General features: G+C 43.3%; 1 protein-coding gene across 4 annotated transcripts in view; it reads left to right on the top strand.

Annotated features, from left to right (window-relative positions):
- The window catches only part of LOC147019245 (methylcytosine dioxygenase TET3-like), a 268,737-nt gene that overhangs the window by 142,381 nt on the left and 101,279 nt on the right, over nucleotides 1–25,077 (top strand). Inside the window, exons 2-3 of one of the 4 annotated variants that reach the window (XM_085899582.1) lie at nucleotides 1,955–2,068; nucleotides 12,629–15,299. In XM_085899582.1, coding sequence (XP_085755708.1) covers nucleotides 1,955–2,068; nucleotides 12,629–15,299 — 2,785 coding nt within the window. Of the gene's footprint in view, nucleotides 1–1,954; nucleotides 2,069–4,990; nucleotides 5,486–5,548; nucleotides 5,591–12,628; nucleotides 15,300–25,077 lie in introns of those variants that run through there. The other 3 variants (XM_085899585.1, XM_085899583.1, XM_085899584.1) reach the window with 3 other exon arrangements.

Raw genomic sequence — 25,077 nt, 5'->3', positions numbered from 1 at the left:
TGAGCATCACCTTGACCTTCGACTTTGACATCCTTGCTTTCTTTGGTCTTGGTGATGCCGGACTTTTCCACTGACTCTGCCATTTGGTCTCAGGATCGTATTCGAATATCCATGATTCATTGCCCCGAATGACTCTCCCGAGCAGGTCTGGATCATCCTCGAGGCGCTCGATAATGTCTTAATGTTGTTTCTGGTCCTCGGACAGCAGCTTGGGGACCATCTTTGCGCACACCTTGTGCATTTAGGGATTTTCAGTGATGATGATCCAGATAGTGTCCTTGTTGATGCAAAGTTCCTCAGCAATCATCCGCACCGTGAGTCAACGATCTGTGCTCACCATCTGCTTCACACGCTCGATGTTGTCCACCGTTCTGCTCGTTGAAGGTCTTCCAGACCGTGGATTGTCTTCAACCTTATCCCGTCCCTCTTTTAACCTCTTGTGCCATTCAAATGCACGTGTACATGACATCGTTTCTTCCCCCGTAGACTTGCTGCAGCAATGCGAAGGATTCGGAAGGTGTTTTGCCAAACTTGGCAAGAAACTTCAGATTGGCTCTCTGCTCACGACTCATAGCGACGACTCAGACTAGACAAGGTGGAAAGCAGGACCTGTAAAAAATCACACAATGAGCACAGTCAACCATCACCAATCATATATATTGCTGGAATGTTGTGAAAGACTATGACGCAACCCGCTCATTCAAGTTGTGTAAGTGGAGCACACAGCAGGCTCAGTCCCGTTAATTTTTCGACGGACCTTGTACACTGTACCATAAATGGAGCCGTGCATGCGTCCGTCCGTCTATCCGTGTGTCTGGGTTCCACCCATTGGTTGGACTGTTCACATGACTACACCTCCAATTTATATCCTATGGTTGCCATTTTGGTGCTTTCTGTGATGTCCAGTCAAAGACATCTTTGAAAACTGTCAAATTCACAATCACCATATCCTCCTTATAAGTTTTCCCTTCAGTGTAAAACACACAAAGCGACAGTCAAAAGGATTTTGAGCCGATAACAGGCGGCATGGCCTTGCGAAACTTGGCCTCAGCGATCGAGGCAGCGTTCCGTTGTTTATACACTGTCCAAATAACTATGTGGCATTCTCTCAAGCAGCGATTTCACTGCAGAGGTCACTCAGGTCCTTGCTGTTTGTTACTTTCAACTAATTTTTCTTAAAATTGTGAGTTGGAAAAGTGACTGTGATGGGTTTCTGTGAAGTTGTTGAAAGCACGATAGGGGAGCGGAAAGCGTTAGATATTCCATTCTTTTGATGTGGGAATGCTCGTTTCCTTTTATGAGCGGGAGTATGGTGATGAGGGGTGGGAGTAAAGATGAGACAAATTTGGAAGGGAGAAGTTGAGGTTTTGAGAGGAGGGGTTGAGGACTTTAGGGGGGGGGGGGAGGAGGAGGGGGAGTTGTCCCCCCCCTCCATGATAACTTAAAAGTTGTCATGGAAGGGGCGGGGAGCAAAGAGGTTTGAAGGCTTGAAGTGGGGAGGGGATTGATTGGGAGGAGAAGGGTGAGGACAAGGGGTTTGTGGGGGAGGGGAAGAGCAAAGATAGGACAGAGTTGGGAGGGGGAAGTTGAGGCTTTGGGAATGGGGAGGACTTTTGGTTGAGGAGTTGTCAGAATTGCATTTGAAAGTTCACCTACAGTAAAAATGTAACTTGAGGCATGTGTGTGTGTGTGTGTGGGTCATGATTGGGGAGGGGGGGGGAAGGGAGGGCGATGCAATCACCCTTCAGGTAATGTGCTAGTACGTCTAAAACATCAGCCAATGGTTGTCTTAACAACAAAATACCTCAACACAGTTCATGAGAATGTATGAATAAGATAGTATTACATCAAGTTGTGACTTATACAGGTGTAGGCAGCCAGTGGTCTTGTGTTCTGTTCCAGTTTTGCTAAACAACTTGAGTACTGTAAGTCCATGCCCTCCCTTCTCCCTCAGCTTTCCCACCCTCGGCTTGGCTGCCATCCAGACTATCATCAGCACAGGCGTGTGGTTGGGACATCTGCTGTGCAGCAGCGGCCACTCGACTCAATGCCCCACCTTGTCTGGACGGTGAACAATTGGACTATGCCTAAGCTGCTCTGTGAATGCCCCGGCTCTTGCTGTTTTAGCAGTTGACAACATTTAAAAGAGACTTATGATTTTGTTTCTAGACCTGATACAGGTCATACATTTATGGGGCGAGTAGAAATAATTTTGAGGGTCGGCAGTTGAAAGTTTTCTGCACTTTTCCGAACACTAAAATAAGCATAAACTTTCATATTTTTTTTTTTTAAACTCGGTGTCGGAGACAATGCATCATTGTCCTGTAAATAACCATTTCTTCTTAAAATCCCAGTCTATTTTGACAATTGATTCACTAGAACACCCACCATTCGATGCAACACCTTGCTTGCAGAGCACCAGGATGTTGACACTTCAAAGGCAAATGGACATCGTCTTTTGAGCTCTGAGCTGTTTCAGTCCACAAAGTCATAAAAAGCAACAGAAACAATTAATTTGGCTTTGTTTCCTCACAAGTCATTTACTGCTCTAAAAGTCAGACATTTTGTCCTGCATAGTCTTACAGACACCTTTTTCAGACACGAAAGTTGCCAGAATGCAGCGCTGGAAGTCCATCCCCTCCCTTTTTTTCCGAAATTTGTTACACCTAACCAGATTTTCCAGGCAGTTGTGTTCAATAAAAGACTGGCTGAACATATGGTTGCTTAACTGAATGAAATGGTCTTTATTATTAATGATCCAGACCCTTTTGTAACTGACACACATTTTCAGTTATATTCAAACTCGTCATCAAAGGTGTGTTCAAGTTGTCCTGTCAGCTGATTTTTTTTCATCTCCTTGGTTTTTATCAACTGGTTTGGCTGACTATGAGGACCTCACCCCCTCATCTCCCTCACTCGGTAAGCTTTGGCCCTTTACCCTGAAATTGGGGTTGCCCTGGTTGAAGTGTGAGGACCTCAAGGTTGGATAAGATACAAACCCTTTGCAACTGGACATGGTCTTCGCTGTTCTGAGAAATGGTCTTTAAAACTGTGGATACCGTTCTAGGATTGTCTTGTTTGTTTAAGTTTCTTTTGTTAATTGTTAATGTTGATTGACGGGTTGAGTGCATTCACATGTACTTCTGCATTGGGTTTGGTTGTCATTGTCCAGGACGTGTACTCGTGCAGGCTCCATTCAGATCCGTTTTTCCTTTCTCTTCCCTTTTTTCTCGCTTCTGTTGCTATGTTCCTACAATCCTCTCTCACTCGACCCCTCTCTCACCCCCTTCTTTATCCCTCTCCTCCCCCCTATCCTCCCCCTCTTCTCCTGTCTCTCCCCTCCACCTTACTCTATCCCTCTCCTCTGTCATCCCCCTGTACCCCTCTCTCCCCTCCACCTTGCCCTATTCCTCTCCTCCCCTCTCTCCCTCTATCCCACTCCACTCCATCCACCAATATTCCCCTCATCTGTCTCTGTCACTCTCTCTCTCCCTCCCCCTTCTCTGTTTCTCTCTCCTCCCCCTCTCTCTCTCTCTCTCCCTCCCCCTTATCTGTCTCTCTCTCCTCCCCCTCCCTCTCTCTCCCCCCTCTCTCTCTCCCCCTTCTCTGTCTCTCCCTCTTTCCCCCTTCTCTCTCTCCCTTTCTCTCTCTCTCCCTCTAACCCTCTCCCCCACCCCCTCTCTCTCTCTCCCCCACCCCCTCTCTCTCACCCTCTCGCCTCTCTCTCTGTCCCCCCTCTTTCTCTCTGCCTCCCCCACTTCTCTGTCTCTGTCTCTCTCTCTCCCCCCCCATCTCACTCTCTCTCTTCTGTTGTCTTCTCTTCTCTCCTTCTCTGTCATGCTCTCTCTCCTCTCCCCCACCTCCAGCACTATCCCTTCTACCCCAATCCACCTCCATTCCCTCTCCCCCTCTCTCTATTTCCTGTTCGTTCATTCCGTTTCTTTTTGCGTCTGCCTGTGGCCCCACTGTTAGTACATTTCCTGTTTGCACACTGTCACCTCGCTCTTCCGTGAGCCTCGAGAACCCACCCCACCGCCCCCTCCAAAAGAGACAAGGGTTGAATACCTCCGTTGTAATTTCTGCTTCTTCCTTGAATAATCAGTATTACTGCATGGTGACGACACCAACTAACCAGTCATCTCGTCTCATTGTCATAATTTCTCACCTTGTAATGGCAAAAGTAGACAAGCAATGGGGGTATACTGCATAGCAACACTGAGCTTTGTGGAAAAGGTGGGGGTTGCAGCAGATGGCAGTAGCTAGAAATGTGGCAAACCAACCAAAGATGTAGGATGATAGTGAACTGCATTTGAGTAAGGCGACAGAAGTGTTTTTATTTGATATCAAAGTTAAGTTCAGAGAGAACCTCAAGGAAAATTTCCCACCTTCCTTTGACTCTGCTCCATCGTGGATTACAGCACACAATTTTCCGCAAAGAGAATACTTTCTTGGTGCATGAGTTACGGCATCAGTCTGGCTTTTGCGGTTGGTTTACGATTATAATTTTGCTCGTAAATTCTTTTCTTGGAGAAGAAAATCTGTATTAACTAGAACGGCACTCGGGAGGGCGCATACCTCTGCCAGGCCGAACGGTTTACGGTTTGTATCCCACTGAGAGGCAGGATCTGGATCCAGACCTTTCCCAAAATCGAATCAGCTTGTTCTTGTCACCTATCCAACTCGTCCACTAACCTTCGCCCGAATCCTTCCACAACTTTTTGAATATATCGTTTTATCCATCGTTTTTGGCCCGTCACTCAATGGTGAAGAATCTCAAAAACATTGAAAAAAATTCTTGTGTCCGGATCCGGATCTTCATCAAAATCTAATCAATTCATCCGTGGCACACAGCCAACCTGTCCACAAGGTTTCGTCCAAATTTGTCCGTAACTTTTTGAGATATCCTGCTCACAGACAGACAAACAAGCAAATAAACAAACAGACGAACAGACATGGGTGAAAACATAACCTCCAACCAACCTTTGGTGGCTTTGGTAATAAAATGTTACTTAATAATAATAATAATTAATAATCGTTCACCAAAAGTAGTGGTGTCAGGAGTGGGATTAAAAGTGCAGAGTGATATAGCGGTTAGTTTACTCATGATTCATGCACACAGTGTGCCCACTTTTTATTGTAAACGAAATGTCAGGGCATAAGCAGCAGCAGCATCACAAAACCACCCACCGGTTTGTCACTGCGTTTCTCAACCCACCCACACGCTTAATTCGTATTGCGTAGATAGTGGGCAGGACGCGAAAGCTACCGGAAAAAAAGACTTTTGACCTTCGTCAAGCCTTCACCCCGCAGGCAGGATGCCATAGGTTTTGCCTCGTGGAGCAGTAGTACGAGTATTCTCGTCTCGTCTCCACTCGGATCAATCTGCAGAGGCGCTTGGGTGTAAAAAATAAAAAAAATAAAAAAATTAGTACGTAAGTGTTGATTGAAAGCCAAAGACACCAGGAATGTAGTTTTTCTGCACAGTGTAAGTAACTCCAGAGCAGTCGGGTAGCTGTCTCAGCGGAGCACCGTGTCTGTTTCTGATTGTGTCACCCGGTTTTCAATGTGTTCAGCTCGGTTTATTTTGCAAGTGAGTTGTTTTTTTTTTTGCCTCTTTTTGTTTTGTGCTTCTTTAGTGTTGATCTGCCGTACGTTTTACTTTTTTGGGCACCAGAAGGCCACTTCGAAATTTCTTTATCAACATGTTTGAAACTCCGCCTGATGCCATTTTTCATTAGCTGAACATGCAGAGATATTTCAATCCGTCATGGTACACCACAATTGGTGTGACACACCTTTACGGTGCACAACACGAGTTTTATGTCATCCATGTCCTCCTTTCTTCGTCCTTACGTCCTTCTTTTACTAAAAAAAAATTGCAACCTTTATAGACATGTCCCCATACATGCCTCCAGACAAATATGTCAATAATTATTTAGACTTGATAGTTTCAGGATGAATTGGCTCAGGACATGCACGAGACATTGAAATATGTGTGAACATGTTGATGTTGAGAGTTTTACTTCGTATGTTTAAAAATCGACGACGCAGTCTCTGTTCACCATCAGACCGTGAGCTAGCAGCGTGAAGAACTTTCTGAAGTGTTCCCATTGCAGTAAATGTCACTTTGATGATCTCATTAGCTGATGCTTTCCCAAGCTACTTTGTCGTGGTGAGTTTGGTCGAGTGGTTAAGGAGTTTCTTTCTTCCCTGGCCGGTTACCTGTTCACTGTTACCAACCTGTACTTGACAAGCATGGTGAGTATGCCTAACACTCCTTAACATTAGATGAGGGAGTCCTTTGTTCTACAGTGAACTGAAATAGCCTGGTTTTTTTATTTTCTATAATGGCATTTTTAAAATGATAAGACAGGAAGCAATATAAATTTTACTTGAAGGTGTAAAATACCTCACCAACAGCATACATAAAGGGGCATGGATCGAGGAAATGGATAGGTGGAGGAGGGGTCTGGACAAATCAGTGTGGGGGTGGGGGGGAAGGAGTGGGGGTGGGAACTAATGGTGAGCAAGAGGAGGGAGAAGGAGTGCAGGGGGAAACCTGGACACATTTTTAGTACTTAAGCAACAATTTCCAGAAAATTTCACCAAAAATCCCAAACTGTATCACAGTTATTTATAGACATGAACACTTCCCTCGACCTCACTGAAGACCAGATTTCTGATGACGTAACAGTTTGGTGTGTGTGTGTGTGTGTGTGTGTGTGTGTGTGTGTGTGTGTGTGTGTGTGTGTGTGTGTGTGTGTGTGTGTGTGTGTGTGTGTGTGTGTGTGTGTGTGTGTGTGGTGTTGGCTTAATGGTTAGGGTGGTGGGCTTGGGATCCGAGGGTCCCAAGTTCAAATCCCGCTCAGCTGTTGAATTAAGACCAGGTGGGGTTAACTCGGCCTGTCATCCTTCTGACGTCGGCAAAATGAGTGCCAGCTTGCTGGTATCCTGTGTCGGAGTGGTGACCCACTCAGGATTGTGTCCAATAGCCAAGGAGACTGCTTAGGCAGCACCAACGCTCTGCACAGAGTATGGTCCCAATAGATATATACAGTATATATATATATATATATATATATATATATATATATATATATATATATATATATATATATATATATATATATATATATGTACAAATATAAATACAGTACATGTATAGCCTGGTGTTGGCTTAGTGGATAAGGTGGCTAGCATGGGACCTTAGGGTCCTGAGTTCGAAAACCGTTGAATTAACATCAGGTGGGGTTGACTCAGCCTGTCATCCTTCTGAGGTCAGTGAAATGAGTCCCAGCATACTGGGGTAATAACCATTTGGGGTAACATACGTCAGAGTGGCGACCCGTCCAGGACTGTACTCCTTGCCAATGAAATTGCCTTGGCAGCCTGATTTGCCTTTGGCATGAAAGGTCAGGTCAGGTCAGGTATGGGAGCATGTGCCGGAGCAGCACGAAAGGAATGGTATTATTATGTATATGTATATGTATATAGCACACCTTGTGCTGGGCGAAGTGGTGTGTGTCTGTGATCCAGCAACTTGGAGGCTGGGATTGGAGGATTGCTTGAGGATGGTTGTGTAGCTGTGTTGTGTAGCTTGCTAATAGAGGGTACCCTGCAGCCTGGCTGATATGGTGGCACCCAATCCTGATTGTCAGGTCAAGTCAGTCCAGATAAGATCTGTGGCTTACTATGAGTATCATGTAAAACCTGTATTAACCTGTTCATGGTTTGATGTCAGTGACCAATTTTACTGTTGGTGACCAGGCTGGTGTGGCGGGTGTGTGGACGTGGACACCCAGCAGGATAAAATACAAAGCCTACCAAAGGGTGGAGGAGCTCATTGTGAGCCAATGGCCATCCACGTCTGGTGCTAACTGCACTTATGGATGTCCTCCTGCAGTTTTTTTTACCTTTCCTAAGGAGTTGGTGGCAGGATTTTCACTCTGGCCACCACAAAACACTTCACTCTGCAAAACACACTGTAGTGTGTGTCGGGGTGGTGTTGAGGTGTCGGGGCAGAAGGCGGTCTTCTCAGGTTAACCTGAGGCAGTCCCTTTGAGTATGTGCCTGGAATGTCCTATCTCTAATAGATGAGGATTGGCCAGATGGAGGCCCCTGAAGTACTGGCGGAAAGTGGACGCAGCAACGTGTTGTAAGCATATGGTTGCAATATATATATATATATATATATATATATATATATATATATATATATATATATATATATATATATATATATGTACTAGCATATACCCGTGCTCCGCACGGAGTTGAATGGGTGGCAAAAGGAAGATGAGGCATAATAGTTGATGTTATGGGAAGCTGGGGAGGGTGTCATTAGGGATGTGATGCACTATGGTTACCTGTCCTTAGTTTTCTAAAGGACCTCCCTGTAGATGACATTTTGGGTGAGCGTCTTGTTGCTGAATAGTCCTTGTGAGGAATTATTGTCCACTTTGATAGATATATAGGAGTAACCTCTTGCACGTGAAAATGCAACATATAGTTGGCCATGGGAGAACACAGGGGCTGGGAGGTATATTCTGAGTTTGTCAAATGTTTGGCCCTGGGATTTGTTTATGGTCATCGAGTATGCGAGTCTGACTGGAAACTGCATCCTCTGCAGTGTGACTGGAAGGTTGGCGTCTGATGGGGCAAGTTTAACATGATATAGGCCGAGCCCGAGACTCAACAGGAGCAGTGGAGGGTGACCGAGAATCAGAATGCAAATTTTAATGAACGGCACTTTTTGGCGCACATTCGACGATCGAACACCGCTTGGACGCTTTAATTTGAAGATCACACACGCAAGACACAACACAGGTAACGATGGCGGTTGATATTGACAATTAATGTAATGAACGGCAGTTGTTCGGGTGCATCCTACAATAAAACACCTCTTTAATTTGAACAGTTAACACGCATGCATTCAAGGTACAGAATCTATTGTCGGACACCACGCTTTCGAAGAACAATGAAAAGAAGAGAATCCGGGCAATGAAGGGATGACCTCAAACCCGTTAACCTGGTTCCCCCTACCTTCAGATTATAGCCTTTGATGTTATCTGGACGTAGGCCTATTGCAACTTATTTTCGGGTGTTTTTAATATGTACGTTGGATTTCAGACACAAATTGCCAGTCTAAGAGGGCGTGTTCAGTCCGGGAAAGAGCCAATCAGGGTACATCATGTTGGCAGAGCTCTGGCGCTCATCGTTCCCCTCCTTCCACGCTGATTTTTAAAACATGACAACCATTGCTGATGTTCTGAGCTATACTATTTATTATCAGTTGTGTTTATGTTCAGTGTTTGATGCAATGAGTAATTCCTGACTCAAGTTCATATTTTTTTGGATAGACGGCAGCACTTACTGGACAGCAGTTCAGCAATGGCGACCGAACGGGAATAAATGCGGCCGTCTTGTTGAAAATCTTGTTGAAGCCACGTTGCCATCCAATTCCAGCTTAGAAATTTAGTGCATCGTCTTCGTCACATTAAGAAACCCCAGTATATTGAAAATGAGCACATTCCTGCCGGCGGTTTCGGAGGAGAAACGTCAAATTACGCGGAGACGTTAACAGAAATAATATTTTTTTAAAATAAATCTTTACTTTAAATACAATATTTCTTGTGACATTTTTTGTGTCAAATTCACCTTCTGAGGAAGTCAGCATGTGCAGAAGAGGGTTTTACATTGCAGACGCTGTTTTCGAGGAGTGGCATTACTCCTCTCGGCGGTGACGGTCTGTCGACGACAGACGTAATGACGTCAGCGAATGACCGATGATGTCATGACGGAATTACGCCTTTCAGCGGTGACGTCACACGTCGCCATGCAAACGAATGTAAAAAATAGAAAATTGCCAAAAAATCCCAAACCTGTATGTCTGGCGCGATCTCACATAGCCCATGCTGTTCATTAGACCACAGAGCACCCGCGTGCTGAAAGTGGCGACAATCCGTCCGGTAGTTTCGGAGGAGATACGTCCACAAAATATGGCTTAGCGTATTTATATAATCATACATTTTTCTTTAAAAAAAAAAAAAGAAGAATAAGGCGCTTCCAACCAAAAGTAAAAACTCGATCGACTCCACTAATTTGAGCAAAAAAGCGAGAGCAGACCCGGTCTCAGGCAACGTTTCACCGGCTTCGCAGCCGGCTTCTTCAGGCATAATAGACTTCTTAAAAAGAAGGAAGTGCCTTCTTTAAAAAAAAAAAAAAATATATATATATATATATATATATATATATATGTGGACATATTAAGTTATGTATGTGTTATGTTTTCGGTGAGGTGCATGTATGTATGTACGTGTGTGTGCACTGATATTGTGAGCTGGAATATGTATGTATGGTGACACAATGGAATGTAATCATGGTTTTGTTTGCATGATCATTCTAAAAAGCCTCGATCAATGAAAGTAAACATCTCCAGGTAAACCTTTGACTAATGGATAGTGTTGGAAGGTAAGATGCATTGCTTGCTTGACTGATTGTTTTGACACATTGACGGTTGTGAACCCACCGGTGTGGACCCGTAGCCGAGGTTGCGGGTTCACCGTTTGTGAGGGTTCTGGGCTGAAATTGTCGAAACCTCAATGTAAATCCTAACCCGGTTGGCATTGCCGAAAGTCAAGTCAGTCATTTACAAATCACCGAAGTTCCTGCTTTGGACCTACAATTATTTTGGGGTTTGCAATTAAATTAAACTCATGGGTGTTGTCAAATTAGTACTGGTGATGCCACTTAGCACCAACCCCTTGGGTATGTTGATTATTAAACGGCTGTTGATTATATAGATTATAGAGAGTGGGGTCATGTGAGAAAAGGCCTTCCACGAAAGTCAGACAAAGGGATGTTCAACTGATGCGTAAAATAATTTTTATTTTCATGATTTAACACGATAAACTAAGTGAATCGTTGATGTCGGTCTGGAAATAAGGGACATTTAAAATTTTTAAACAAACAAACAAAAAAAAAAACAGTCGAGTGTTTGATGACACCGGATTTACACCAACTTTCTAAATCCACCCTTTATCTTCCAAACTCAACTCTCGTCGCTTCCTCGACCTTTTCACGGACGGTTCAGACACCAGACAACCTGTCTCTTCATTAAAGGTGGTGAGTTGTGTCCTCACAGAGGAAAATTGTTAGAGGTGTTATTTGGTGGTGTCAACTCAACACCATTTATAACATCATTTAAATGTTCATAAAGAAGTTATTACTGTTTGTGTGTGTGTGATATAGATACATATATATATATATATATATATATATATATATATATATATATATATATATATATATATATATATATATATACATATATATATATACATTAATTAATTAATACCACAAGTCTGGGTCAAGCAAGCTGATGTATCAGATACTGCTCGTTGCTGCCACTTGTTGGGCAACCTGTGGCTTTTCATCTTTGCAAACTAACAGTCCTGAGCGGTGGCTTTGTGCAAGGAAATTCTTGGTTGTTGGTTGTGATTTTGCTTTTCTTCTTTCTGTAATGCATGATTGCAATCTCCTTAAAATATAGGATGATCCTAAAGTACCAAGTGAACTTGTGAAATTTTAATTACTTTTCTGTTATGTTATAATTTTGAAAGTTTTTTTTTTCTCCCTCGTTTTCAGATTAACTAAAGAAACTTTCAGGCTGACAGCAGAGGCTTCGCTCACTTTAAAAAAACAGATTTTGGCCCCGGGTCCACTTGAACTTCAGATCCCCCCCCCTTCCCCCCCACATCCGCAATAAAATATTTAGCACAGTGGCACGTGTAGAAAAGTAGGCTAATCATTATAAAGTGGCCAATAATAGCCAAGGGGTTAAAATAGATTCAGGAGACAGCGCCAAACATTTGGGGTACATGCCCAATGGGCCAGTGCCCAGCAACGCCCATGGCTGACGGGGGTTGTAGATCTCATCCGTTCACCATTGATAAGCGTACAAGTGTTATTAAGTTTATTTACAAGCAATCATCTCTCACCTAATCAATTACTTCAGGTAGTTAGGATTATCAAATAAATTAACTCCTCCCGGGCTCTTTCTTTGGCTGGTAGAGCATGGGAGTTAATTTATTGAAATCCTCACCACTTGGATTAATTGATTACGTGAGAGCTGATTGGTTATTCCCTCCAATTATGGGTGAGAGACATGATTGGATCTTGTTATTTATATGTTAACTGCTATTGACATTACATGTGGTACATGCTTGGGAGCCTCGGTGGTGCGTGTTTCTGTCTACGCTGTCACTGATGATTCGCCAATAAGTGATGAAACCGGTCCGGTGGCTGAGGGGGGGGGGGGAGGGGCGTGAAGCATTGGGATTCTCATGTTTGTACTACTTATGAATGTCTACAGCTGTCGAGGAACCTGGATAATTTTTGAAAGAACAAAGAGCTCACCATGTGTAGCTTTCTTGGTTGCTTTATGCAGCTTTCTTTGGCTGGAAGAGCGTGGGAGTTCATCACCACATATACACATACACACACAAAATGTCTTTCTCTCTGATTCCTTCTGTATCCTTGATTGTTTTATTCTAATGCTCAGGTGTTCACTTAGTTTGTCTTCTTGCTCTTTTCTTGTTATACTTATCTTCATATCTTCTCTTCCCAGGGTGCAGGGAAGGCCAAGGCCATTGCGAATGGAAGCCGGGTTTCTGCAAAGGCAGGTGGAAAAGTGTGTCGTGGAGCACTGGGAAGAGAAATGCCAAGTCGTGTAATTGTCAACGGAGTGAATGGAATGCATGGCTCCGGCAAGGATAACATTGACAGAGGAAGCAACATAAATAGTTTGGAGGAATGGGATTGTAAAGTTGCACAGTCACCAACATTACTGCAATCAAAGCGTCACGTGAATGGGTGTTACACTGGAGAGACACAGCACAAGAAACCTCGGTTTGAAGATGTTGAACTGGATCTACTACAGCTTGCTTACAGTGTTACTGAGGATCCACACTCCAGCCTTAATGGGGAAAGTTGCAGGATTGCTCAGTCCTGTGATGCTGAAAGTTCACCTGAACCACCTCCATTCACAGAAACATCAACGGTCTCATTGATTGCTGCTGCACCACAATCATTATCACCAGTACCCCGAAAACCTCCAAACTGTGAATTTGATGGCCCGGTGTGCCATGACTTGTTGCAAGGTGATGGTACTCTGGGTTTTCCGTCATCGCCACTTGATCAAAATATTCAAACCTCAGCTGCACCACCTTGTGGGTTGCTGTCTCCTAACACCCCCAACAAATTACCAGGTGACACAAGTTGCCAAGCATTAACGCCAAACAGTCGCAATTCTGGGAACAGTCAGCCCTCCAGTTATCTCCAAAGTTTCATGGTCTTTGCACTTCAACAAAGTCCTGAACGTGCCACAGCTGTGCGTGCCCTTGTGGAGCTGTCAAATAGTGCTGGTGCAGGAAACAATTATGCATCATCATGTCGTGGCTCTGCAAAGGTTGGGAACATCTCACACACGGCTGAATCCCCTCCGGCACTGAGTAGTCCCACACCAGAAGGAACATCTGTTACAACAGGCCATAAATTACCTGCAGACTCTCCGACAAGTTCTTCACTCGCTTCGTTGTCTGATAGTGAAGAGGTAATCGGAAATGAAGAGCATCGGTTAACCTCTTTGTCAACATCTCAGGTCTTAGAAGCGGGAATATGCCAGAGATCTATTGCTCAAAAAACATTAAATGCAGAGACCTGTCAGCAGTTATTAGTAAATAATGAAAAGGACTCCCAATTAATGCAACAAGAGCAAACAGAACAGCAGAAACAAATAATTGAGAATGGACCACGTGAAACTCAAGATGAACCATGGGCCGGTAGATTGAACCTTGCCGATGGAGTTGCTGAAGATATTTTGCAGACGCCGTTGAGCACCATTTCTGGCTCAACTCACCGCTCTACTGCCACAGATAGACCGCTTCATCCCAATGGGCCTGAAACGGCAGCTTGCCTCTGGAATGGACCAATAAACACCTCACCCTCACCGAAACTGCGACTTGTTGCAGAAGCTTGTAGTGGTGATGTAGCTCTGCTGCCAAACCAGCTACCGGATGGACATATTCAATCTGTGATCTCCCCGATCAACCCAAGCTATGGTGCTAAAAGACCTCATAGCCATCTCTCAAGTCCAGCTCCCACAGGGAACTGGCATGGTGCTAACCTAATGCAAAATGATGTGAAGGGTCCAGGGGAGAATCATATTCAAGGCTTGTCACGGCCTGTTTCAACAACACCCCTACAACCACCACCGCCATCGCCTCAATCACAATCACAGCGACCTCAACTTCAAATATTGAACAGGCCATTCCCAGTCATGTCTGATCCAGAACAATCAAAATTCATGCTTCACAGACGAAACAGTGAGGTTTGGCCTTCTTCTCCACCCATAAAGACAGCCCAACTCTCTCAGGTTAATATTTCCAAGGAGCCAGGCCACACTTCCAAATTCCTGTCATACATGCTCGACCAGACCCAGGATGGCTGTAATGGCATTTCCATCTCTGCCATTCCCACATCTAATTACCTTCAGCCTCAAGCATCCACACAAGGTTGTGAACAGCCTGGAAGAGAATTGGTGGTGAATCATTGCACATCCCCGAGTATGGTTGGCAGATTTCGTTGTTCCACAGATGCCAGCAACGGAATGCAGGTTGCTTCCAGCAGAGTGCCCTCATACCCGGCCTCGGATAATATCACCACCTCCGAAGACCTAAAGAACATCTACAGAGAATTGCAAAAAAATGTGGGCTCTTCAAGGCAGGAACTACACGATACTATGGGCCGAGTGAATCAGCATCAACAATGGCCAATGACCGATACTGCCCTCAATACGCAATTACCACCTTGCTCTTCTTACGCCTTCTCCAACAACCTTACGCCCCCGGTCATGGCTCCTGCAGGAGTACGCGTGAAAAGTGAACCACTGGACGACAATACTCCGTGCCCTCATGGTCAGGCACCTGTATCTGATTCAGTTCGTGCCCAGCTTGCAGCATACTTGCAACAGAACGGCCAGCGAGTTAAAATTGAGAACAACGGACCTGTTACGTTGCTTTCCACCACTGCCAATTCTGGTGGAGGTGTGGCAGGATCCGACGGGGAAGATACCACCCCAGATCAACTTACTCCATCTCGCAATTGTCAAAATCAACAAGATTCTCTCCTAAACAACTTTCTGGACTCTCCGTTTAGTTTTTTGGATACTCCAACAAAGAATCTACTGGACACGCCAACCAAGAGGGGCCATAGTGACGAATACAGCTGTGACTGTGTCGGTGAGTTGTGAGTTGTTTTAATTGTAATTACATTAACCCGTCGGACGAATTGAAATGAAGGGTCTCTTCAACGATCAAAGCGTAAACTTTTCAATGTTGCAGTTCTTTTAAGTGGTTGTCGTAGCAGTAGTTGATCTATGTACATTTCAATGAGATGACATGTTTCTTTTAATAACATATTAACTATATTTTGCAACCAGCAAATCTTTTCTTGCTTTGTTTGGACATCCCATCAAAGAATCTTCTGGACATGCCAACCAAGAGGGACAACAGTGATGGTTCCAGCTCCCATAATATCCATTTTATGGGATTCTTCTTGAATTTCCCATATTCAATGGTTCACAATTTTACAACTAAATTATTGCAACGTAATTAATACAAGTAAGCCAAGGTATCCACAGACATGGGACGAGTAATTATTGCTGTGACGTGATTCCCTCAGCTCTTAATTAGCCCCACCGTCCCTCAAAACCCTGAATTGTTTATTTAATTTTCATGTTTATTTATTTTGTTCCAGTCCGTATTTAAAAAATTGAATCATGGAATTTAAGGTGGTGTAGCTGGTGCGGAACATGAATCCTGGTACCATGACAGGAGGAGAGGACAAAGAGATTGGGACCATACTCTGTGCAGAGCGTTGGTGCTGCCTAATCAGTCTCCTTGGCTATTGGGCACAATCCTGGACGGGTCGCCACTCCGACACAGGATACCAGCAAGCTGGCACTCAATTTGCCGACCTCAGAAGGATGACTGGTCGAGTTAACCCCACCTGGTATTAATTCAACAGCTGAGAGGGGTTTGAACTCAGAATCCAAGGATCCAAAGCCCACCACCTGAACCATTAAGCCAACACCAGGCATCACCATGACAGGAATGGGGTTGATATTTGAGATCGTATCTCGTGTTTAACATTTTACTTAATTATTGCCCTCTTTTTAAACTTTTGATACGTTCGCTGTTTTACTACAGCACCCCCTTCAGGTAGCAACTTTTTGATGAATGCACCTGTAAGTGCATATGGTTGTCGTGAATTTTTCTTTTCTTTTGGGCTGCCGCTTTCTCAGTGCCGTCTGTTCCCTGCATCTCCTCCATCTTCTTGATTCTTTCTTTAACGGCCACAATTATGTCCACGTTCTTGTGGGGTTGGCCGGGAGGAAGCTTTTAGTCAAAGTCTTTCACGAACCAGCTGGCCAGGCTTGACGTTGGAATATGTAGTTATGACAGCAATTTGACCATTGTGTTGGCGACAGCTCACCCACTCTTCGCGAAGGACACCTTGGGATCTTTACCGTCTATCGATGATAATGCGGGCGGGACACTCGGCTGAACGTCCATCCGAAGGACGGCACACACATCGATGAATCGCCCTGCCTGTGAAATACCAGGATGACAGTTTATACCCGGGTCAGGATTCAAACCCAGGCGAGACAGCTTACAGACGAGTGTGCATACAACTACGCCATCCTGCCAGCACACTGCTCCATCACCAACCCTTACTAAAAATATAAAAAAATTCCATATCAACTTAGTTCCCCCTGTCAGTATTACGAATAAACCTGTAGACCTGTGTAATATTTGAATTGGTATGGAATAAAAGTTCCTGAAAATTTGTGTTCATCATATAAAAAATATATACTTACAACTTCAAAACTGCAACACCCTCTTCAGGCACCGTGGTGCAATGCTGCTCGGACTGCAGATGGTCTGAGCAGAATTCATTTCCCTTTCATATGTTGGAAGTCATTTCCATACTATATATATATATATATATATATATATATATATATATATATATATATATATATATATATATATATATATATATATATATATATATATATATATATATATATTCTTCATCACATTTTCATTGCGACGATCTATCCCCTCCATCTGGCAGTTCAAATGAATTGGATCAAACCTTGAGGATTCATTAGATAGATGAACATCCAACACGAACTGGCATCGGGTGATCCTTGCGATGGCTGTTGATGCAATTGTGGACGCATAGGCGAGGCATCAAGAAAGATATGTCTTGACTGGAACTACCTGGAACTACCTCATCATGCTGCATCGAAAGGTGTCCTTTTACTTGCAGTGACCCAATATGGAGAATACAGAAATGATAGCAGAGAGCTTTGCATTGAATGGGTTTTGGAGATGATGTTTGGGCTCCGTCTGACCTTCTGAAACCAAACCCGCATTTGGAGATAACAACCAATGACGTGCGCCCATCTGAGCTCGTTTTAACCCCATCTCTCAATGGTCAAGAATCACTGAAACAATTATCAGATCCGGATCCACATCCGGATCTTCATCAAAATCTAATCAATTTGTCCTCGTTACACACCCATCCCATCCACCAAATTTTGTCTGAATCCGTCCATAACTTTTTGAGATATCCTGCTCACAGGTAGACAGACAGACAGACAGCAGTGAAAATATAACCTCCATCACCTTCATATTTTCCTCAAAAGCTCAATATTATCTACTTCCCCTTCTTCTTTTTATTCCTTCTTCTTTTTGTGGAATCAGCTTCCACATCCTCTTCAATCTCATTCTACCGTTCAGGTCTTCAAGACAGCTGTTCACGACTGTCTCAGACCATCCGCCCCATCCAAAACCATGATCTTTTTCTTCCCATGTTAATCCCCCACCCCTATCCCATTCCTCCTCCTTCCAAATTTCCAGTTTTTCCTTCCTGAGAGTTTGCTTCGGTACATCCATCTTGTCCACCCTGTTCATTCTGCTCTACCTTTCCTCCTTTCCTCCCTACTTTCCCCTATTTGTCAAAGTCTCCCTCGATTTTGTCCCTCATCCTTACTGTTGATGTTTTCCCCACACAATCTCGACTGTTCCCTTTGTTATATTGTGTCCTGATCCGTTCGGTGTTCTAGATCTTCCATGAGCCTTCACTTTGTCCACAAAAAGAAACAAACTATTTTTTTATAAGTTTGCTGAAAATGAGACTGTCTGAGAATGATGGCAGGCCAGGAGTGTAGCTGAAGTATTATATGTGATATTCTAGAGGCAAGAGTGAGCTTTTGATATTAAGCAAGGATGAACTGATTGGAAAAAACAAAAACAATGTTGTTGTGGACCCGGGGTCAGGGGCAAAGACCACGAGGGGTGAACTACCTCGGATTCCCAGCAGACTCTCCGGAATCGCACACGAATAACTTCATGATGCGGCGGCTCGATAAAATCGACCGCGAACGCCAATAACTCGATCACTTGACAGAGTCCTCCGTCTAATAAATACCGTTTACCTAAAAGTCACACGATCTAATTACCGGGGGACACGCCCTCCGTACGCACTTGCTCAAACCGGATCACCTTACCAGATCAGATGCAGCCGAGCGGAACTGCCAAACACGTACCAGCTAGGAAACAGATCGTAGGGGAATAACGTCCTGGCTAAACAAGGGTGCAGGCCATGCTGGACCAATGGAAGAAAACACGAAAACGAGCTGGGAACATTTCAAAACAAAGCATTTGTTTACAATCAGGTGAGGAAAAGTATGTGGCACAGTGAATGGGGTTTTATTTTATGTACAAGGGATAGCACGGATTTCGTGGGGTGTGGCAAAAGACAAGCAATCTTACAAAAGCAGACACAGAGCAGAGGAGGAGGAGAGTTATCCCACTATATCTTCTACAACCTTAATATATACCAAGATAAGCACCAACACACACACACACGCACGCACACACGTGCACACACACGGAAGATTAGATAGCCCAGAGAGAAAGAAAGCAGGTGAGGGTAAACAACCTCTCAATACTTGTCACGATCGGCAGACCAACGCAGCCCAGAACGCTGAGGCAGAGGTAGGTGGGAGGAATACTCGCTGTGTCTAAGATGTGGGAGTGGGGGGGGGGGTGGTGTAGTGCAATGTGGGGGTGCGGTGCAGTGCCAGAGGAAAATGGGATTGCGAGTCAGTAACGTTCTTCTTTATGCGTCCACAGAAGATAGGATGGAGGGGTGGATAGAGAGAGAGAGAGAGAGAGAGAGAGAGAGAGAGAGAGAGAGAGAGAGAGAGAGAGAGAGAGAGAGAGAGAGAGAGAGAGAGAGAGAGAGAGAGAGAGAGAGAGAGAGAGAGAGAGAGAGAGAGAGAGAGGAGAATGGATGCGTGAGGAGAAAGATCCCTAACCTATCTATGTAGAGGTCTGTATGTGTGTAGCATGTACCTCCATGTTTAGTTGTAACAAATAAAGAGTTGCCAATTTGATTTCTAACACGACCAGTGAGCCATTTAGATCCACGGCTGGGATTCAGCACAACAACAGGATCGAACATATTGATGGCACGTGGAACTGAGGTCCTGTCATGGTACCAATTCTTATTTAAACTGGTGGTCCACAACCCTGGACGAATCATTCGGATGAATCCGGTCTAAGCGTGTATTTAGCATTCGACCAAATATCATTTCTGCGGGTGTGCGTCCAGTGGTTGTGTGCGGATGTGTCCTATATGTAAATAACAATCGTGATAACTTGGTTTACAGAGAAGAACCGTCATTTGCCTTTTTGAGACCATTCTTGATCACCTGGACAGCTCTTTCAGCCTGACCATTCAAAGCAGGTTTGAAGGGAGCACTGCGATAGTGCTTGACACTTTTGTTTCGAGAAATCTTGAAACACAGCACTAGTGAAACATGAGCCATTATCACTAACTACACAATCTGGCAAACCATGAGTGGCAAACATGGCACATAAACTTTCAACCGTGATTTCGCTAGTACAGGATGATAAGGCTAAACATTCAATCCACTTTGAATGAGCATCGATAACAACCAACAACATCTTCCCTGAGAATGAACCAGCGTAATCGATGTGAATTCGAGACCATGGTTTAGAAGGCCAGGACCACATGTGAAGCGGTGCCTCAGGTGAGTTCAGGGCAGTGGCCCGACACACGGAGCAATGGCAAATGTAGCTCTCTAGTTTTCCATCCATACCCGGCCACCAAACATGGCACCTGGCAATTGACTTAATGGTTGCAATCCCTGGATGTGACTCATGTAGCTCATCACACACCTTGTTTCGGCCTTTGGGCGGTACACTGACCCTGCTTGCCCCACAGCAGGCAACCAGAATGGAAAGGCAACTCATTTTTACGAACAAGGTATGGCCTCAATTTGTCGTGGAATTCATTGGGTACAGTTGATCATATGCTACCGATAACACATTGTTTGACCATAGCAAGGGTCTGGTCCACATTTGTCCATTGTTCAATTTGTTTGGAAGTGATTGGAGCATTATGACAGTCAAACACACTCATTGCCATAAAAATTTCTCCCGGTACAGGTGCATTACCCACGTTAACTGGTAGTGGTAATCTACTCAAAGCATCAGCACAGTAATTCTCACTGCCAGGACGATACCTTATAGAGTTGTCATAGGCTGCTAACTTCTCAGCCCAAGGCTGAATGCATGCAGAGCACTGTGGGTTAAATCCCTTAAGGCCCTGTCACACCTTGACCATTTAGCCAGCGTATGCCTGACATATGAAAAATTTGGATAAAACGCTGGCACACGTCGAATACGTTATGGGTAAGTTTGTATACGTTAAGAGCACGCTGGCATACGTCGTAGTACGCTGGCATACATCGTAGTACGCTGGCATTCGTCGTAGTACGCCGAGCTGTTAGACAAATTTTCCATGCTTGAAATTTTTCGACGTATGCCAGCGTATGACTCACACGTTCCGCATACGCTGGCCATAAGTTGTAGGCACGTTACGTGATCGTTGACACACGTCGACACACGTTACTTGAAATTACTCATAAGTCGAAACACGTCCGAGGTAATGTTTAGCGTACCCGAAACTTATTTCAAACCTATGAGTAACGTGTTGAAGGCACGTTACGCGATCGTTGACACACGTCCACACACGTTACTTGTAAGTTACTCATAAGTCGAAACACGTAAAGGTAATGGTTAGCGTCAGTGTTCCAGACGCCCTGCTTTATTTATTTTTTTTTTTTTCTTCGGTATGACGGTGATGTTGACACTTCGATTTTAGTGCGGTTATAATATAATATAATTAATAGGCTGCCGCTCAACGATTGAAATCATAACCGAACTAGAAATCGAAGTGTCAACATCACCATCATACCAAAGAAAAATAAATAAATAAAACCAGGGAGTCTGGAACACTGACGCTAACCATTACCTCGACGTGTTTCGACTTATGAGTAACGTACAAGTAACGTGTGTCGACGTGTGTCAACAATGGCGTAATGTGCCTAAAACTTATGGCCAGCGTATGCGTAACGTATGTCATACGCCGAGTACATCGAGAAATTTTCAACATGCTGAAAATTTCTCGACGTACTCCGACATATGCCAGCGTACTACGACGTATGCCAGCGTGCTCTTAACGTATACAAAACTTACCCATAACGTATTCGACGTGTGCCAGCTTGGTTTGGCAAATTTTTCATACGTCGGCATACGCTGGCTAAAAAGTCAAGGTGTAACAGCGGCTTCACACTTCAATGTCTAGTGCAGTTATGATTTGAATCGTCGAGCCGCAGCCTATGAATAGCCTACGCCACGTGATCGTCGGCGATACGCTGCCGCGCGCTATGCATAAGTTAGACTATCGTTGGGCATAGGTTGTGAACGCAGACAACACGCTCAGCATTCGTTGGTATAAGATATATATATATATATATATATATATATATATATATATATATATATATATATATATATATATATATATATATATATATATATATATATATATATATATATATATATATATATATATATGATTGAAAAGTTCTGTGTACGTTACTCATACGTTATGCATACGTCCAACACGTTATTATACGCCCAAAACTTAAAAAAAAACGTGAATAGTTCAGTGTACGCCAGCGTTTTACATACATTTTGAGACCTTGCCATACGCTGGCTAAAACGTCAAGGTGTGACAGCCCCTTTACTCTCATTTAACAGGGATTGCAATGGTTTGTGGTCGGTTACAAGTTCAAATTGTCGACAGAAGAGATACTGATGCATCTTTGTTACACCAAAAAATTCATGCGAGAGCTTCTTTTTCAACCATGGAGAAGTTACGCTCCGCTGCTGACAACGTGCGTGATGCATACGCTACAGGCCGTGGTATACCGTCATTACGTTGCTGTAACACACAGCCAATGCCATAAGACGAGGCATCACAGCTGAGAACCAATGGTTTAGCAGTATCGTAGTACACCAACACTTTAGATGAACACAGCAACCGTTTTGCCTCAGCAAACGCCTCACCACACTGCGTACACCATCGCCATTCAACACCTTTCTGAAGGAGTTTGTTGAGAGGCTCAAGGACGGTGCTCAGGTTCGGAAGAAAGTTACAGTAATAGTTCAACATACCCAGGAAAGCTTTGAGCTTGGTCGTGTTCGCAGGAGTCGGAGCATCCAAGCTGTTATTCGATTTCGGTGTAGAGCATCCGAAGTTTAAAAGCGAGCTGTTTTTTCAATTTCGGTGTAGAGTTGAACACTGTGGAATACAAATCTCCTTGTTACCACTTCTTATCACTTCCAAAATCCTCCAGTTTTGTCGTACTTTGAAATGTTAAATCAGGTGGTGCATGGCAGCAAACTGCCGGCATTAATTTTTGTATATAAAGTTTAAAATCTTCAGTTTTATTTCAATATAATTAGATATTTTCACACTGCAGAATTCAAGTCGCCCTCTTACCACTTCTTATCGCTTACAAAAACCTCCAGTTTTACAGTACTTGGACTTGTTAAATAAGCTGGTGGAAAAACACGAACAGTTAACTTCCAGAATTAATGTTTTTTGAAGGAAGTTTAAAATCTTTATTTTATTTCAATTTCGGAGCCTGGTGTTGGCGCAGTGGTGAGGGCAGCGGCTTGGGATCCAAAAGGTCCTGAGTTCAAGCCCCGTTGGGCCACTGAATTAATACACCAGGGGGTTGACTCAGCCTGTCATCCTTCCGAGGTCGGCGAAATGAGTACCAGTGTACTGGGCCGGTGTACACTCCAGTTAAAATAGGTGTACCATATCCCTGTGTCGTAAGAGGCGACCAGGGTTGCGTCAGGAAGGGCATCCGGCGTAAAACATGTGCCAAATCACTATGCGGATCATACGGATGATCCGCTGTAGCGACCCCGAAAGGGAGCAGCCGAAAGAAGAAGAAGAAGAAGAAGATTTTATTTCAATTTCATTGTATGCGTGAACGCATAGTAGAACACAAATCTCCTTGTTACTACTTCTTATCACTTCGAGAATCCTCCAGTTTTACAGTACTTGGACATGCTAAATAAGGTGGTGTGTAAAATACTGTCAGTAAACTTCCAGAATTAATTTTTTAATATGAAGTTTAAAATCTTTGTTTTATTTCAATTTAATCATGTACTTGAACATTACAGAACACAAATCACCTTCTTACCACTTCTTATTGCTTCCAAAAACCTCAAGTTTTGCAGTACTTGGATATGTCAAACAAGGTGGTGGATAAACACTGTACCAATGGCACTAAACTTCCAGAATGCACATTTTTAATATGAAGTTTAAAATCTTTGTTTTATTTCAATTTAATCATGTACTTAAACACGGCAGAACACAAATCACCTTCTTACCACTTCTTATTGCTTCCAAAGATCTCCAGTTTTGCAGTACTTGGACATGTTCAATAATGCGGTGTGTAAAACACTATATCAATGGCAGTAAACTTTCAGAATTAATTTATTTATATGAAGTTTAAAACATTTGTTTTATTTCAATTTCAACTATATACTTGAACAGTGTAGAAAACAAATTACCTTGTTACGACTTATTATGGTGTATAAAACTGCTTTGATGGTGCTAAACTTCCAGAATTAATTTTTTATATGAAGTTTAAAATCTTTGTTTTATTTCAATTTAATCATGTACTTGAACATTACAGAACACAAATCACCTTCTTACCACTTCTTATTGCTTCCAAAAACCTCAAGTTTTGCAGTACTTGGATATGTCAAACAAGGTGGTGGATAAACACTGTACCAATGGCACTAAACTTCCAGAATGCACATTTTTAATATGAAGTTTAAAATCTTTGTTTTATTTCAATTTAATCATGTACTTAAACACGGCAGAACACAAATCACCTTCTTACCACTTCTTATTGCTTCCAAAGATCTCCAGTTTTGCAGTACTTGGACATGTTCAATAATGCGGTGTGTAAAACACTATATCAATGGCAGTAAACTTTCAGAATTAATTTATTTATATGAAGTTTAAAACATTTGTTTTATTTCAATTTCAACTATATACTTGAACAGTGTAGAAAACAAATTACCTTGTTACGACTTATTATGGTGTATAAAACTGCTTTGATGGTGCTAAACTTCCAGAATGAATTTTTTTATATGAAGTTTAAAATCTTTGTTTTATTTCAATTTAATTATATACCTGAACACTGCATGGGGCGGGGAGGGGGGGTAAGGTGTTCTACGAACTCTCTCATTCCTTTTGTCATAGGATTGTTGTTGTTGTTCCATGGGACTCGCATCTTAAAACTGCCATTTTAACCCATCACCCATCTTTAATGGATATGTCCATTAGTTCTAAAAACAATTAGAAATTCATTTGGTGAGAAGTTGTGGTATTATATTGTAACTCGTTGATCAAAAGCAGGCGGTATAAATACTGTAGTAGATATGACTTGGTGTTGATGTGAGGACAGAAACACAGAATAACAATATTAACTTCTAGTGATAAATGCTAAAGATGGACGCTCCTGCACAATGAATCAGA

Source organism: Eptatretus burgeri, chromosome 10 (genome assembly GCF_056783735.1).
Source record: "Eptatretus burgeri isolate ZD-2024b chromosome 10, Ebu_testis_v1, whole genome shotgun sequence".
NCBI classification, from domain to species: Eukaryota; Metazoa; Chordata; class Myxini; order Myxiniformes; family Myxinidae; genus Eptatretus; species Eptatretus burgeri.
The sequence above is the reverse complement of the archived record's forward strand: the minus strand, read 5'-3'. Positions and strand labels throughout refer to the sequence as shown.